The sequence below is a fragment of the Oryzias latipes genome, chromosome 11, assembly GCF_053564925.1.
Source record: "Oryzias latipes strain Hd-rR chromosome 11, Olatipes_Hd-rR_3.1".
Lineage (NCBI taxonomy): Eukaryota > Metazoa > Chordata > Actinopteri > Beloniformes > Adrianichthyidae > Oryzias > Oryzias latipes.
In genome coordinates, this window is record NC_136247.1 from 12,228,426 (window position 1) to 12,244,197 (window position 15,772).

At 37.5% G+C, this 15,772-nt stretch overlaps 1 protein-coding gene across 3 annotated transcripts; it reads left to right on the plus strand.

The window, feature by feature from the left end:
- Nucleotides 1–22: 22 nt before the first annotated feature.
- On the plus strand, nucleotides 23–15,299 carry eloa (elongin A). 3 transcript variants are annotated; one of them, XM_078954809.1, is made up of 14 exons: nucleotides 23–49; nucleotides 981–1,099; nucleotides 4,225–4,281; nucleotides 5,600–5,712; nucleotides 6,571–7,112; nucleotides 8,081–8,400; nucleotides 8,950–9,058; nucleotides 9,509–9,661; nucleotides 9,853–9,950; nucleotides 10,442–10,622; nucleotides 10,703–10,835; nucleotides 12,761–12,909; nucleotides 13,002–13,059; nucleotides 15,083–15,299. In XM_078954809.1, the coding sequence occupies exons 2-14, from the start codon at nucleotides 1,028–1,030 to the stop codon at nucleotides 15,234–15,236; spliced, it is 2,139 nt and encodes a 712-aa protein (XP_078810935.1). In that variant the 5' UTR covers nucleotides 23–49; nucleotides 981–1,027; the 3' UTR covers nucleotides 15,237–15,299. The 3 variants fall into 3 exon arrangements, with proteins under 3 accessions (XP_078810935.1, XP_078810936.1, XP_020562841.1); XM_078954810.1 differs by lacking the exon at nucleotides 23–49 and having other exon boundaries at nucleotides 963–1,099; nucleotides 6,571–7,100; XM_020707182.3 differs by lacking the exons at nucleotides 23–49; nucleotides 15,083–15,299 and having other exon boundaries at nucleotides 963–1,099; nucleotides 13,002–14,918.
- Nucleotides 15,300–15,772: the final 473 nt, after the last annotated feature.

The window sequence follows — 15,772 nt, forward strand, 5'->3', positions numbered from 1 at the left end:
CACTTGTTACCATTCTCCTTTTACATAGAAAAAACCAGCCTGGCTTCCTGTAAGTATTTAGAATGTGATTTTACAAGATAACTTATTTTGAAGATCTAGTTGATTAAAATAGGATGGAAAAAGAGCATGAGACTATATAATCTATTAAATTATGGCCAAATGATAAAATGTCACCAAATATTTGAGGACATTAATGCAATCAGTTTGACAGTTCACTGGGATTTACCAAGGTTGTGTGACTTTGAGATACCTAAACAAGAAAATGCATACATCTTCTAAATTAAAACTCCAGCGAATGGGGAAAAACGTGCAATGTGTTTTCTTGACCAAAAACATTAATACGCATTTTAATACATGTCATTACAGTGCAATTTCAAAAAACACATCTGGTTTAAGAAGAACCAATTAGCCAAAAGCTGCTTTTCGTTTGCATGTACGTTAATAGTTTGGGATTAATTTCTGGTGTTCTTCTAAATTCTTGATTTTGGTAATATTAAAAAAAACGTGTTATTTTGGGTGTAATTTCACAGAACAGTCTGTTTGATTTAGTTTTTAATGTATTTGTAATTTTAGGGAAGTTTTATATGCATATAAGTAAGTTCTCATAACCAAACCACGTTTGAATGCATTAAAGGATATTTGATTATATTTTAAATACTTGACATTCATGGCAAAAAGGAAGACATTTTTCATGCGTCATTCTCATTTATTTATTTTATGCGTCTTTTGTTTGGAATTTGCTTGTTCCAGCTGTTTTATATGTATGTGTACATGTTCCTAAATATAATTTTGTCAGAAGTGTTCTATAAATATGTAAATATGAAGGGTAATTTATTACAAGAAATTATTGGCCACTAAAACTAAAACAAAACACATATATACTTCTTATTGAACTATATATGTGCCCCCTAAGAGGCATTTCTATTTACATTTTATTTTGGTAAGAAGCGGAAGTATTCTCGGTTTGTACCTCTGTCCAGTCAGGATCGTTAAACAGTTTCCGGGCGACAGGGTACCAGCTGTAAACATGGCGGAAGACCTGCGAGAAACAGTGGAGAGACTTCAGTCCCGGATTCTGGACAATCCGGAGCCTCGTAAGGTAACGAGTCATCCGATTGAAACGGACAGATGTGTTATTTTTCAACGATCCTCTGTCAAAACGTGATCAAATCCGCCAATTTCACAAATCCGGGACACGGGAAGCTCACTGATAGTCGCAATGGTTTTTTAAATGCTGTGTTCACGGCCCCTAGTCTGACTCGGTCCTTAAAGGAGCTTTCAGTTGACTCATACATGAAGAGTGCCCCCCCCCCAAAAAAAAAAGACATAATGGCGCAGATTAGGTACCAAGATTTAGCCATATACCATTCAAGTTCCTAGTTTACAATATTTTACACTAGGCCTAATCCATTTTGAACGGTTGTTGCAACTGTCACACTATGAAAAAAAAGAAAAGAAAAAATACTGCTATTTCAACACATTTTAATTTCTTTATAGTTTGAATATTTCTAATATCAAACAAACACGTTCATAATTAAATTCAAGTAATGGGACAACAGCACAAAGCGCATTTATTTACTGTATGTATAAAATATAAATCAGGCCATAAAGGGCTTAATTAGTGATTATTTTCATGATAATTTGCAATGATTAAAAACAACTTGTAAATATTGAAAACTAAAATAATCACAACTGTACATATCATGAATATTACATTGTTTTCCCGTTTTATTTCTAATTTCATAAATATTCAACCTCAAGAAATACAATGTATTGGTCATTTTTTAAGCTCATTGTGTTTAAAGTTTTGTTAAACCTGGAGAAGTTTGAGTAACGGTCATTTCATCTTGAGTTTCGATATTTCCCACGGTCCGCAAAGGCGTTTTTGGAGACGTCACTGTAATTAAGAGGTTGTAACTTCAGATAAACTGCAATCAAAGTTTGATTGGCGTTCCAGAGCGGGGTTCGAGCGCATACTGGGACAACAAATCAAAGCTCTTCGCAGCAGCGATGGCTGCGTGACCGCAAAGACCCGCAGAAATTCGGGGCAAACTGCGGCTCTGTGTGTTGGGGGGTGGGGGGTTGTTAGCCGCTAGCCGCGCAGCTAGCGGACGTCAGTGTAGGAGGGAAGCCGCAGGCCTGTCATGTTTCCCCCGCTGCTGCTCCATGAAGGCGGAGCTCGGCTTCTCCGTGAAACTCCTCGGTTTTCGTTGTTTCGGTTGAAATCAGATGCGCGCGCAAGCGGTGACCATGATCCTGTCTCCCCTTTGTTTACTGCTGATGTGTAACAAAGCGGTCCTGATGTGAGAGGGGGAGGGTTCTATCCTGCAGGTTTCTCCCAAATATCATCACACAGCGTCAAGGCTTGAAGGAAGTTTCTTTTCACTGGAAACAAGTCAAATCTGCAGTTTGAAATCCGTGCATGAATAATGAATTGTATCTTTTTTTTTAAATATTCATCTTATACGAACACTGAAAATTCCATTTAGATATTTTTGTTGTTCTAATGTTTTATTGTAATTCAACTGAAGATGCCCTTAGTCATGTTGTTTGTGTAAATTAAAAATTTAAATCAATTACGTCTCAACTACACTAAACTTCTTAATTGGAGATTTTACATTCAGTTGGATCAACATTATAAGCACAAGCTTCTTTTGACCCTTCAAATTTGCAACCGTTAGGTGGTGGTAAGCAGGAAAAATTATTGCGTTTAGCACCAAAATAGAAGAAGAAGAAACCTCGACAAACCATCATCAAGTTCAGACTCTGAGAAAAATGTCACATGGACATGTCTAAAACTCTTTATATGATTTAAAATATTTATTTGTTTATTTTTCACATAACTCGTGGTTTCAGCTCATACCCACCAATATCATGCAATACATGATTGTTTTCAACTGAGTTTCACCAACTGAAGATCTACAAAACCCAAAGCACCTGCACAGGTTCCCCAGTTGTTAAATTAGTTCAATTTGGTTCAACACGGGAAAGACTTCAGACTTGACAACTAGCCAGAAGACAATTGTTGATCTTCTCCATAGTGTGGGTAAGCCACAAACGTTCATAGCTGAGGAGGATGGGTGCTCGCAGAGCGCTGTGTCCGAGCACATCAACGGAAAGTCAAATGGAAGGGAGGCAAAAGAGATGGCCGTGGGCTTCAGCGGATTATCAAATGATTCAAGAACCTGCAGACATCCAGAAAAAGTGGAATGAGGTGGAGGAACAGCTTCAAAATCCACCACATTCAGACGCGTTTGGGAGATGGCCTACAACTCCTGGGTTCCCCAGGTCAAGCCAATTCTAAGGCTGGACTAATGGAAGAAATGTCTATGGGCTAAAGGAGAATGACATTGACTGTTGGCCAGTATCACTGCCAAAAGTCTACCCAAATGTTCTTGAGGACTTCATGATTCCTGCTGCAGAGGATCTGGATGGAGATGAAGATTTCATCATCAAGGAGGAATCGGTCTCTGCCCAGACTATTTAAGTGTTGAAGACGGACAAATCATGTGGAAAATACTTTTGATTGATTCGAATGCGAGCATAATTTTGTTTTTTTTGTGTGTGTTCTAAATTTGAGAATTGAAGGGTGATTTCTCTATGGTATTGTAAAACTAGTTTTTGTGGGTTCTATGAGCTGGAACCATGATTTATGTAAGAATAAACAAAAACAATTGAAATAAATGAAGTTGTAAAATGTATGTTGTAGTCAGTTTATGTCTTTGTATTTTTGATGCTTCATGACAGGGAAAAAATGAAGAATAGAGAAAAATGAAAAAAACAGTGGGCCCTGAATCTCATGTTCTATGAGAGTATAAGTATTAAGGTATAAGTATAAAGTATAAGTAAAGATCTGAATCAGATATAGTAAGTAAACAATAAAAACGGAATGTCTGGGGTTTCTGAAACCCTGCATCAGTGCTAAGAAAACGGCTCAAACACAACATTCCTGACATGCCTGTTATTTAACATGGATTCTCCATTTTGGTTTTTTGCCCCCATCAGTTTTATCTGGGTGTAAATCTAGTAAATTTGTCACTCCTTAATTCACATTCATGCCTCATGTTAATGACAATAGATGTCTAAAGTATTTTTTTAGAAAGTTTTTTTAAAAAGAAGTGTTTATTCTAAGCAGGGCTGCTGCAACAGGCTGCCCGCTGTAGCCTTGTACTTCACTTAGGCTCTAAAAAACACTTTAAACTCATTATGTTACTTCTTTTCCAGCTCCTGAAGGCTCTCAAAAGACTGGGAGAGCTGCCCATGACTGTGCACATACTGGTGGTAAGGAGGATCATTTCAACTGGCTTAAAAGTGAAAAGAAAATATGCTGACTTATTTGAGATTTAAGCTAAAAGTACAAAAGTGACCTCATTTTTGCATGCACACTACTGCAAACTGTGCTAGCTTCTTTTGTATGTGTTGAAGGACTGGTTACATCTTTAAACAGAACCTAAACATGTTTCCAACTAATCAGATGCTTTAGCTAAATTCTCTGAAGAGACCTGCGTGCTCAGCACCTGAACTCCACTTTGAACTCCTGCAAACCACTAACACACAACAGATTGACATCAACAGACATGCTGTATGTCTTAAAATATAAGGCCATGAAAAGAAGATTTATGGCTAAGTTAAGACTCTTAACTGAACACATTTATCTCCAGAATAAAATATTATTAATGTATTTTCAAATATAAATATCAATAGTTTCACATTATCTTCATTGTGAGACACTTACACCCTCTGAGATCCTCACAAATCCAAAAAAATCTCATTGAATTACTTCATTTTGAAGAAGAAATTTTGGTTTTTACTTCTGCTTCTATTGTGTTTTGTATCAATAATTTTCTTTTTTTGTCCATGTAATAACAAAAAAGTATTAAGCTCACTCTGCAAAAAACCTCTAACCTGCTGGATGTAACACAGTATGTCCTAATAGGGTACCTCTATCCTGAGATAAAATGTCAAATCTTTAGGCAGCACAAGATTAATACTGAAATATTGCACATTTGAACTTTTGAGGTTTTTGCTACGTTAAATATAAACTGTCTCCAAACTGGTCATTCTATCTCAGTGAAACATTTTAAATCAGCTGTAATTTCAGTTTGTAAACTGTGAAAACATCCTTTTTGTTGTCTGTGCTGCTCCAAGCTGTCACAATTGACTGTTTCTTTAAGCAGATCTACCCACGAACAAGGACGTTTGGGGCAAATATCATATTATATTTATTATATTTATGGCCAATTGGGTCTTGGGACAAAGCATAAGCTTTTAACGTCACTTAAACACACCTTGGTGGAACTTTGAAGAGAGTTTCTTGCTTCACCTTTATGTCATCAATTGTGAAAAAAATGTGGATTTATAAAAGAAAGAATCTGATGTCTTTATTAGGACTTATTTTAAACAATAACACAGTTTTTTCTTCAATCTTTATAACTGCTCTAATCATTTGACAATAATTTGTAAGTTGCCTATGTTGTGTTCTCAATAGTCTTTTTTTCATATATTGTCCTATTTTTCCTTCAAAACATGTGCCTGAAAAAAAATATCAGCATTGTCTTTATTAGTGTTTGACTTGCTAAACGTTTTGGTTCATGCACAGGAAACTGGAGTTGGGAAAACTGTGAACTCCTTCAGGAAACATCAAGTTGCTGGAGAGCTGGCCAAAAGCCTCGTGGCCAAATGGAAGAAACTGGTTCCTCAGTCAGCAGACAGGTACGTCCACACACCAGAATAGCATCACGTAATACACTCTTATAAAAATAATGATGACGTCTTCAGGAAATCTGACACTAAGTGGTTCAAGTTTTCTTTTAGTTCAAGAAAGCACAATTTAAATACTGTGTGTCGTCCTATATGTTTAAATTACTTTCCCCTAAAAAGATTAAAAACAAAGCAAAAGGATGTTCAACACATATACGTGGAGTTAGAAAATTTAAACGGAGTAAATTGTCTATTTTTAAATAAAACATTTAACAAAATTAAATGATAAAATAGTCTACAAAAAAATCCAAAAATGTAATGGAAGCCATCATTGACTGAACTAATATCACACGAACTGGAGTGTCCTTGTTTACCTTTTTTGCATTTCAACTTTGAAATAACAAAAAACGTAGTTTTATTGGGAAATGTAATCTGCTGGATGTTTTTTTTTCAAAGAATTTACTGTTTTAACTTATTGATCCACTCAAATTTAGCCTTTCACACTGTTATACAAAGTGCTTGTTGAAAGTACAGATATTCAGTGGTAGTTTTATTTTGAAGTGCTATGCTAAACACAATTTAGTAATGTTTCAGTAGCTCTTTCAAACAGTCATAGGGACCATAAAAGTTGGGATTTCATTTGAGATGCAAATATTCCTCTGACTTATTATGAGTTTGAAAAAAAGTTCAAAAAACTGACACATACAATTTTAAAATTTCAGGATCTTGAATGAGAAACTCTAGCTTTATTCGTACATTATACTTATGGATTTAAAAAATATCCCACACAGGCCGGGTTAGTCTGGCCTTCTGGAAGTCGGGATGACCATGACAACTTTAAGCCTTACCGCCTTTGTCTTCCCTCTTCAGACCCAACAGCCATGGCAAAGAGGCCCCCTGCTCACAAGCTCAAGGCCTCAGGCACCAACGAGAGCCCTCCCCCGAGGAGCAAAGCTACATGGAGGAGGAAGAGGAGGAGCAAGGCTACCACGGCAACTACCACGGCAACTACTCTCCGTCGCCTCCTTATCAAAACCAGTACAGCCCCCCTCAACCAAATGCCTATCAATCAGATGAATATGAGAGTCCAGAGCAGGAACCTGAGCCCAGCCCTCCTCCTCCTCCTCCTCCGCCGCCACTTCGGAAGGAGGTTCGGCACGCCAAACCAAGCAAAGACAAAAACCATCACCACAGCGACCGACACAAGGACAGAGATGAAGAGCGGCGACAGCGGCCCGCTGAGACGAATACTGATCGGGGAGGGGGGGGTGATGGAAAGAAACGCAGCGGAGAGCGAGAGCGACAGGGCAGTCCAGTGGAGAAAGTCGCCAAGCACGGCAGGAAATCCACGACGCACGGCAGCAAAAGGGAGGACAAGAAGAAGAAGGGAGGAGACGATGGTGAGTGCTCAGGTACCAACATCCACCTCTGCAGGAAAAACTAATTAAAAAAGGTCACTGCTGACTTCCAAATGAAAATCATCTCCTTTATGTCATAAATTGTGAATTTTATTTTATTTTTTTAAAAGAAAAATCAGATCAAATACTGCATAAGTCAAATTAAATGTCTCCGTATGTTCAAGGATTTCGACAACACTTTACACTTCTGTTTTCTACTTCTAATAGATCAGATTTTGTTGAAGACTGGCAGTTTTGGCAGCAGAGGCCTTTGGGGCCGATCTGATATGTCTTTTTTAGGACTTATTTTAAAAAAACACAGTCTTTTCTTCAGTCTTTATAACTTTTTTTTGAGAATTATTCTGCTTATTTTTTGCATAACTTTTTTGCACATCCTTCAGGTTCAATGCTTTTTATTATGCATGAATCATTCATATGCATGTGTCTAATATCTGATGATGAAAACCTCTACAGCAACTACAACAGTTTTCTTCCAAAAATAAAAGGGAGAAAAAATATCAAATTTGCTTGAGGGAAAAGAAAATAATCAGTACAGTTGGTCAATAAGTAAATATGTATGTCTTACATTATTGTCCAAAATAACTCGTAGTACTTATCTGGCTTGGATGCTCAGATATTCCAGGTCGAATCCTTTTAGTTCAATCTGATCCAGATGGGCTTGCATGGTTTGAACATGCTGGAAAATATTTACTCAGAAGAAGCCATAAGCAGTGGAGGAGAACCCCCAGGTTTAATGGAACAGAAAAGCACAGAAGTCAAATCCCTCATAGATCTGTGTTGTGACTGAACACACAAACAAATCAAATCGCTAAAAACCTAAAACGAAAAAACCGCAGAGCACAGAATTTTAACCGATTTACAACAAAATTGTTTTTTTTTTACTCAGACATGAGTTACTAACTAAATTTTTACTCGCCATTCCATTTTTTGCACATTCTTCATCATTACTTTTATGTTTCCAGGGCGACCCATGGCACCAAAGGACTCTCTGTCCAAAGAGGAAGAAGAAGAGGAGTTTGAGAAGCACACCATGTCCTTTGAGTCCTTCCTTACATATGATGCGCCGGTCAAGAAGAAGAAGAAACAGCAGCAGTTGCCCTCATCCTCTTCACACAAGCATCCCTCTCACTCGTCCTCTTCCCGCCACTCTCGCACACCTCCTCCACCTGCCGCTTCGTCATCCGGTAAAGAGAGCAAAGCAAACGGCGCCCAGGGCACCAAAAGACCTCGATCCAGCTCAAGCTCATCAGCTGCCGCAAGGACGCCAGAGAAACGCAAGAGGGTGAGAATGCACGGCGTTCACTCTGTCTTTGAGATGTTCCTCTGCAGTTTTTATCAATAATTTTCAATTTATGAACTTTTAAAATTCACTAAGTTTAGGGAAAAGCAGATTCAAATAGTATTGAAATTGTTGGATACCCTGTAAAAAAAGCTGTTGCTCAAAAGATTCATCCCATCAGATGGTTGCAGGCGTGGAAGGTAGATGGAAGGTTCCATCTATTTTTCCATCTTATGCTCCCTAAAATGTAGCCAAGGTGATGGTTAGGGAAAGCTCAACCCCCTGAATGTCTGTAGGTCACTAAATGAACAACCAGAAATGTCTGAACAGATCTTTAAAGCCATTTGGTGCCAAAAGTTTGTTTAAAATCTTGTCTCTGTTTCTTTCTCCTCCGACATTTTTGAACAATATCTTAAAGCTTTTTGTACATTACAAATGTCCAGACTGCTCCACTCCTTGAGCTTCTGTGGAGTTTCTTTCCCATATGTGGTCATTTCTCATATGCAAGATTAAAGCTTTCCTGGCACTGACTGATAAAACTGTTGTGTGTAGGTTGTTGAAGCTCTTCCAACTCTCCCGGAAATCCCTTTGCCGGCAATTCAACCCAATTACAGACCTCTGCCCTCCATCGACACGCCGCTGTCGCCTCAGAGGCGCAAAGGTAAGACGATCCAGAAATATAAACACCGACGCTCCTATGGAAAGATATAATACCAGTGAGAATTGAAGACAGTGATTTGTGTTTTTACACAAACATTAAAGATGGCTGAAAACTCTTTGAAGCAGTGATCAACAAATGTGTTATCTTGGGGACATTAGACTCATTTTTGTGGCTTCAGATGTAAACATCTTTGAAATCTACTTTTGTTTTTCACTGGATTCTGTTCTTAAGACAGCTGGACTTGTAGTTTCCTTTGTCTGTATGCTCTGATGAATAGAGTTGTGTGATAACGTAACCTGACAATCTCCACTTATTCTGTGCTTTAATTCCACTTCAAGTTTAGGTTTGAATAAAGCAAGAGATTCTTTCCAATCTGTCAGGATCAGTGATTCTGCAAGCAGCTCTGCTCAGGATCAAGCTGACTGACTTTCATGCTGTCTTTACTTTCAGTTCCTGTTTGCAACGATGAAGAGGACACAGGCTTCACTGGGAAACGTTTCAACTCCAAGATGGTTGTTTACTCCGGATCCAAATCTGCCTACCTGCCCAAAATGATGACTCTGTATGAGCAGTGCATCCGGGTGCTGCAGAACAACATTGACTGTAAGTTTCGATTTCTTCCAAAAAAATCCCATCAGCAAAGAGGTAGAGCAGTCTCTCATTAGCCCTGAAGGTGGCAGCAGAAAGTTAGTTTTCCAAGGAGCTTTTGAAGTTGAAGTGTTTGACTACCCAGCCACCTGTAACTCGGATGGTCAAAGCAAAGGCAATCATATAGCTGTTTTGTGCTCTTTTAGCCATCGCTGAGGTGGGAGGAGTCCCGTTTGAGATCCTTGAGCCTGTCCTGGAGAGATGTACCCCAGAACAACTGTACCGCATCGAGCTGAGCAATCAGGTGATTCATCAAACCAAACTTGCTACAAAAGACAACTGGCCCGAATGAACTCACAAAGAGGAAAAGGCCAGCTTCAAACCTACATAAAAATAAAGGTTGACTAAGCGCACGCCCTCCTTTCACTTTAAACCTATTTGATTCAGTTTTGCTTTTATTTTCTTTTAAGGATTTATAACCTTTAGTTCTAATTCATTGTTTAAACTTGTGGCTAACTAAACCCAAACAAAGATTCTACCACCGCCATGTTTCACAGAAATAAGAAGTGTCTTTTCTGTAATCGCTGCTAATTTATTTCATAAAAGTTCAATGCATTAATCATGTCAATTGATAAAAGACGGTTTGATTGACAAACTAAATGTGGACAGAAATAATTGTTTGAATTGTTTTTTCCATTCCTTCAGCCCACCATTCACAATACTTTTGGTTGCATTTCTATCAGTGTCCATCCTCCTAATGTTCAATCACTTAGCATCTGTTTTTTAACCTTTCAGTGTTTTACGGAAGATTCAGACGAGCTGTGGAAGCGCCACTGCCAGCGAGACTTTAAGCGCGAGTCTCCTCAGGAGTTCGAGTCATGGAGGGAAATGTACCTGCGGCTGCATGACGAGCGGGAGGAACGGCTGAGGCTGCTCACCCAGAACATCACCTCTGCACACGCCAACAAACCGAAAGGCAGGAGAAGATTTTGAAGACTTTAAAGCTGGTCTCGAAATGGCAGCCATTCTTACAGTCATCCTTCATGTGTTTTGCAGGTCGACAGGTTAAGATGGCGTTTGTAAATTCTGTGGCCAAGCCTCCACGTGACGTTCGGCGCCGACAGGAGAGGTTTGGTACCTCTAGTGGTTTGTCCTCGGCGGCTTCTATTACAGCTGCCTCTCCTATCAAGTGAGTGAATAAAACTATTATTCTGATCTAATCTTTGATAAAAGCTTCAAAACAACTTAATTTTCTTCTTAAAGAATTTGTTGGAATAGAAATGCACTAGTCATAGAAAAAGGCAACAGAAAGGATGCAGCTTAGAGGTTTGATAAAGAGTGAAGGCTTTTAAAGGACAGCATTCAAGCAGCTGTGGAGACTGATACCATGCATCAAAAACTAAACCCTTGTATCATTGAGATAAAGTTTGTTAATATGAGCCTTCTATTTACTTCGCTGCAAAGGGTTCAGTGACACAGAAACAGCCAGCCAGGCTCAGATCATAGCTTCACTTTAGCAGATTTACATCATCAGTGTTTAGAAGTGAATGAACAACTGGCAAAAAGAGATCTAAACTGCAACCAGGATAGGGGATCTGACACAAAGCCCTTGGATTGGATGTAGAGTTTTTTTAAAAACATTTTCCAGTTGAAAAACATTTGTTGGAAAAAAAACAACAGAATAATCGCTCAGAATTCAAGTCTACTCTCCACATGTGTCCATTCTGTATTTACCCGAGGTCTGACTTACTAAAAGTAGTTTTAGTGTTTCACATTTTAGGAAGACTGATTGTAATATGTTCATATGATGGCTTCTGTACGTCTTCAAAGGTCTATTTGCTAATTTAATTGCACATAATTACACTACACTTTACCCTCAATTCTGTTTATTGGGTTTCCTGCTTTTTAATTTTTTTTTGTTATCGTCGTGTTTCTTGTATTTAGGTTTGCCTTATGCCATGTACTGTCTTTTATCATGTTATTTATTTATTTTACTCACTATTGCCCTGTGCACTGTTGCTGTTGGACCACCCACAATTTAACAGCTGCTGGCAATTACAATATTCTAGTCTAGTCTAGTCTAGTCTAGTCTAGTCTAGTCTAGTTAGTCTAGTCTAGTTAGTCTAGTCTAGTCTGATTACCTTATTATTAAAGATAAACTCAAATACGCAACCATTTTATTTGTAAGAGAATTATTTTTCAATTGTTCTTTGAAGACGTTCAGAAGCCATCATATGAACATATTACAATCAGTCTTCCTAAAATGTGTAACACTAACCTGGTTCCGGGTTACACTACTTTACTGATATAGTATTATGTTTTATTCATATGAGTGGCTTTTATAAGTAACATAATCTGCATATATTTCAGATGACTGATCTGCATTTGCCATGTTGATTTCTAAAATAGTTATTTTTGACGTAATACTTAAGTAATTTATCTTTGTCATGTGCTTTATCGATATCTTATGACTTTTAATTCTGTCTGATAAAAACTGGGAACCGGATATTGATAAATCATGTAATAAAATGGTTATAGTATAACGTGGTGGGATTATATAAGTTTGCTTCCTTCCACTCCCTTTCAAGCAATATTTATTAATATGTCTAATTATCCTAAGTTTGATTAGTTACTGTATGAATGTATAACTGATGATTATATTGCTGTTGTGTATTATTTCTACTTAATTGCTTGAAATAAACCATTTCAAATCAAATCAAATCAAAATTGTTGACTCAGACGGGTGAACTTCTAACCAAATGTATTACTTATAATCTGTATTTCCCTGCCTATATGCAATCTAAATAATCACCCACCTAACTTTTGAAAGTTTTTTCTTTTACTTTCATCTATTTTTCTGCTTTTTAAAAAAAAACTGAAACAGATGCTGTTGCCATCAAATGAACCAGAATTGCTTAAAATGAAAAATGTTTAGCTGGTCTTGTCAACAAAAACCAGACTGTACATATTTAAGTCTAAATGCTCCAGGGATGCTATAGGAAGAATTTTACTCCATAAAAAAAACTTCTTTGATTATCTTATTTTTTAAGTTAAAGTTATTTGTACTATTCTTTCACTTCTATTCCCTCTCAAATATTTCTTTTTCTCCTCAAGAATCCGACCAGTTGTTACAGGCGACTCTGGAGAGTCGAGCCGCTCCTCTTCCTCCTCTCTGCTGGCCTCACCTGCGCCTTCATCCCGGCCCTCCGCTCCAAGTGGAGGAGGAGCAGGAGGACTTGGTCGAGAGAAGCCAGCTGTCAAAAGTAAGTTCACAGGCACTTTTTTATCATTAGATTTGCATTAAATCTTTATATGTTTGCATCAATTAAACCTCCATGTTTGATCTGTTCTGCAGAAATCGCCCCTATGATGGCCAAAACCATCAAAGCGTTCAAGAACAGATTCTCCCGCCGGTAATCTGAATGAGCCTGAATGTATTGTATCAATTACAACAGTTTTTAATTGAAGCTACAAACCATTTACAAGGGAACTGCGTTATGGGCTTCAGTGAGGGGTCTATGAGATTTTGAGATCATTCATCAACGAGTGATTGCAGTGTTGTGCTTGTAATCCAAGTTCAAGTCTTCTGAGAGAAGAGTTTTTCTTTTTTCAAAGACATATGGTGAGCAGAAGGGCTTTTGTGAACATCTATCCACAATTCTTCTGTGAAACACAGAGGTGGTGGCATCATTGTTTGGGACTGGAACGCTAACTATCATTGTTAGATTACTGTAGATGGGTAAAAGAAAAATCGCAACGTAGGAGAGCTAAAGACACCTCCTCCTCTGCCCTTAAAGAGAAGCCCAAATTCAAATGTTCAAAAATTTAAATCTTGACTAAAAATTAAATGCTATAGATTCCATAGAAATCCATCCAAGCACATGTTGTAGTCTGATCTCCTGTGGGACAGAAACTGGGTCCAAATCTCTGCTTTCAAGTGCAGTCACACAATCTGTTACAGCATTAAATGCTAATTTTTGCTAAATCTGTGAACAGATGCTCACAAAAGCTCTCCTACTGTCGTGGTTTTTTGTCAAACGACAGCATTTTGTGTTATAAAAGGAAACTCTTTCATTTTGGATTTCCTTGGAAGAACAAGCTTTTGGTGAATATTCACTTACAAGCTCAAAAAGAAAGGCTGATGCACACCTGAGCCCATATCCTGTTTCCCTCCAACACAAACACACAGTTCGCTTTGACCTTCAGAACATAACCTATGAACTCTGCGATGATGAAAAAGATGGTTTACTGTGTTTTTATGTATATTTGGGGAAGGAAATTTTATAAAATTAAATCCTAAATAATGGTCTTAGTGCAAAGAAAAGGAATTTACCATCTCAAAAAAAGACATGCACACACCTATGCTGTTACCTTTGATTGTTTTTAAGTGGACGGTTTTAAAGACATTTTTGTGTTTTTTGACCTTTCTTTCTTGACGTTTTATGAAAAATTTCATTTTTCCAAACCTTTAGCTGCTGCTAGACCTCAGCACAGAGACTAAAAACAAGAATCTACAATGTTGATCGGCTTTAGAAACATCTCCACATAAAAAAAATTACAATTTTATTGTAATGTCAGACTTATCAACACCAAACCAATTCCCATCAAGTATATAATGCAGACAGTTATCCTCTGTCTCCAAGATACAACAAACCATGCAGATTTTTAGTTTCTTTACAAATCGTGTCATATTTCTTTTACAAATAAATTGATGATTACTTTTTAGAAAATATGAAACATCTATGAAACAGCTAAAAAATACACCATTTGTTTTAGTTTTAGTGGCGTCGGCAATCAAAATGTATTAGCAATGAAACATTAAACAGTCTTCTCCTCAAGAATAATTGGGTTTTAAAGAATTTTAAGACAAAGTAAACTGCTAAAAACTGCTGAAATTTTTAGTAAAGAATTTGATTAGAAATGAAATGACTTGTTTTTAGTCTTTGTGCTAAACTGGTGAGTTGAAGGCCTTAGTGTAGCCTTTGTCACAGAAATTAGATATGTATCAACTTTCTAATTTCAACTCTCGCCAAGAAAACTTGCAGAAAGTTTCCAACATCTCAACTTTTCCTCAGAAAAGAAACGAAAATTATAAAAATATATTGTCCTTTTGGGTTCTCCTGTATGACTGAAGGACACAACAGAACTGCCTGTACATTTTTTTCTGTTTTGTCTTAACACCATTGACTGTCAAAGAGAGCACGTGAACCACCCCGAGTTGCCGGAAAAGCCTGCTTTTTAGAAATAAACATGCAGTTCATTTTTAATTTTATATTTTCCTTGGTACATGTTCAATGTGTAGATCTGAAATGAAAGCAGAAACGCACACTGTTGATCATATTTTTATCCTCCTGTGGCATTGGATGATGATGTCCTGCTGTTGAAAGTGTAAAGCCCTGTTTCCGTCTGCTCCTCTGTAATAAACTGCTTGAATAGGGTTGGTGGGTCTGGAAGAAGAGCTAGAGGGACGGTAGATCATAGGACGCCTGCAGCTTCAGACCATCATCATAAGGAGATGTATTTATTTTCAACGAAGGGACCTTGGCACCCCACAGCATGGGCCCCAACAGAAGCTAGATTCAAATTGTAATTTTATTAGATTTTAATAAATGTTAAATGGTCATTTTTGTTAAAACTGACTTTTGCCCTGAAAGATGACTTGTGTTTGTTGTTTTTATTAGCCCATAGAAATGTAGAGCCACACATTTACTTGTAAACAGTTTACGACACTATGAACGTTTGGTAGCAAAACACTCCAGCCAATCAAGTCACACGGTTTTTTGTGTTTTGTTCGTCAATCGAGTAGAGGCGTGGTTATTATGAAGGAAGTCGAGTCGGACTGACATTCCACTTTCAAAAATAAAACTCTGGATTTGGATTACTAAATGACATTGTTCTTTAAAAATCATAACTTTCCACCAAATTTAGTGGAATTGAGTCAAATATTTGAATCATAAATATGTTTAACAAAATCAAAAGTGGAGACATTTTTTTCCCAATATATAAGTATTGTTTCTTTTCAATTGGTAATTTACATTAAATAAGCGTTCATTCTATTTGAGTGAAAAGGATTTTCCCCCTCAACTTTATTGATCAGAATGCAAGTAAAAAAACAAGACAATAAAT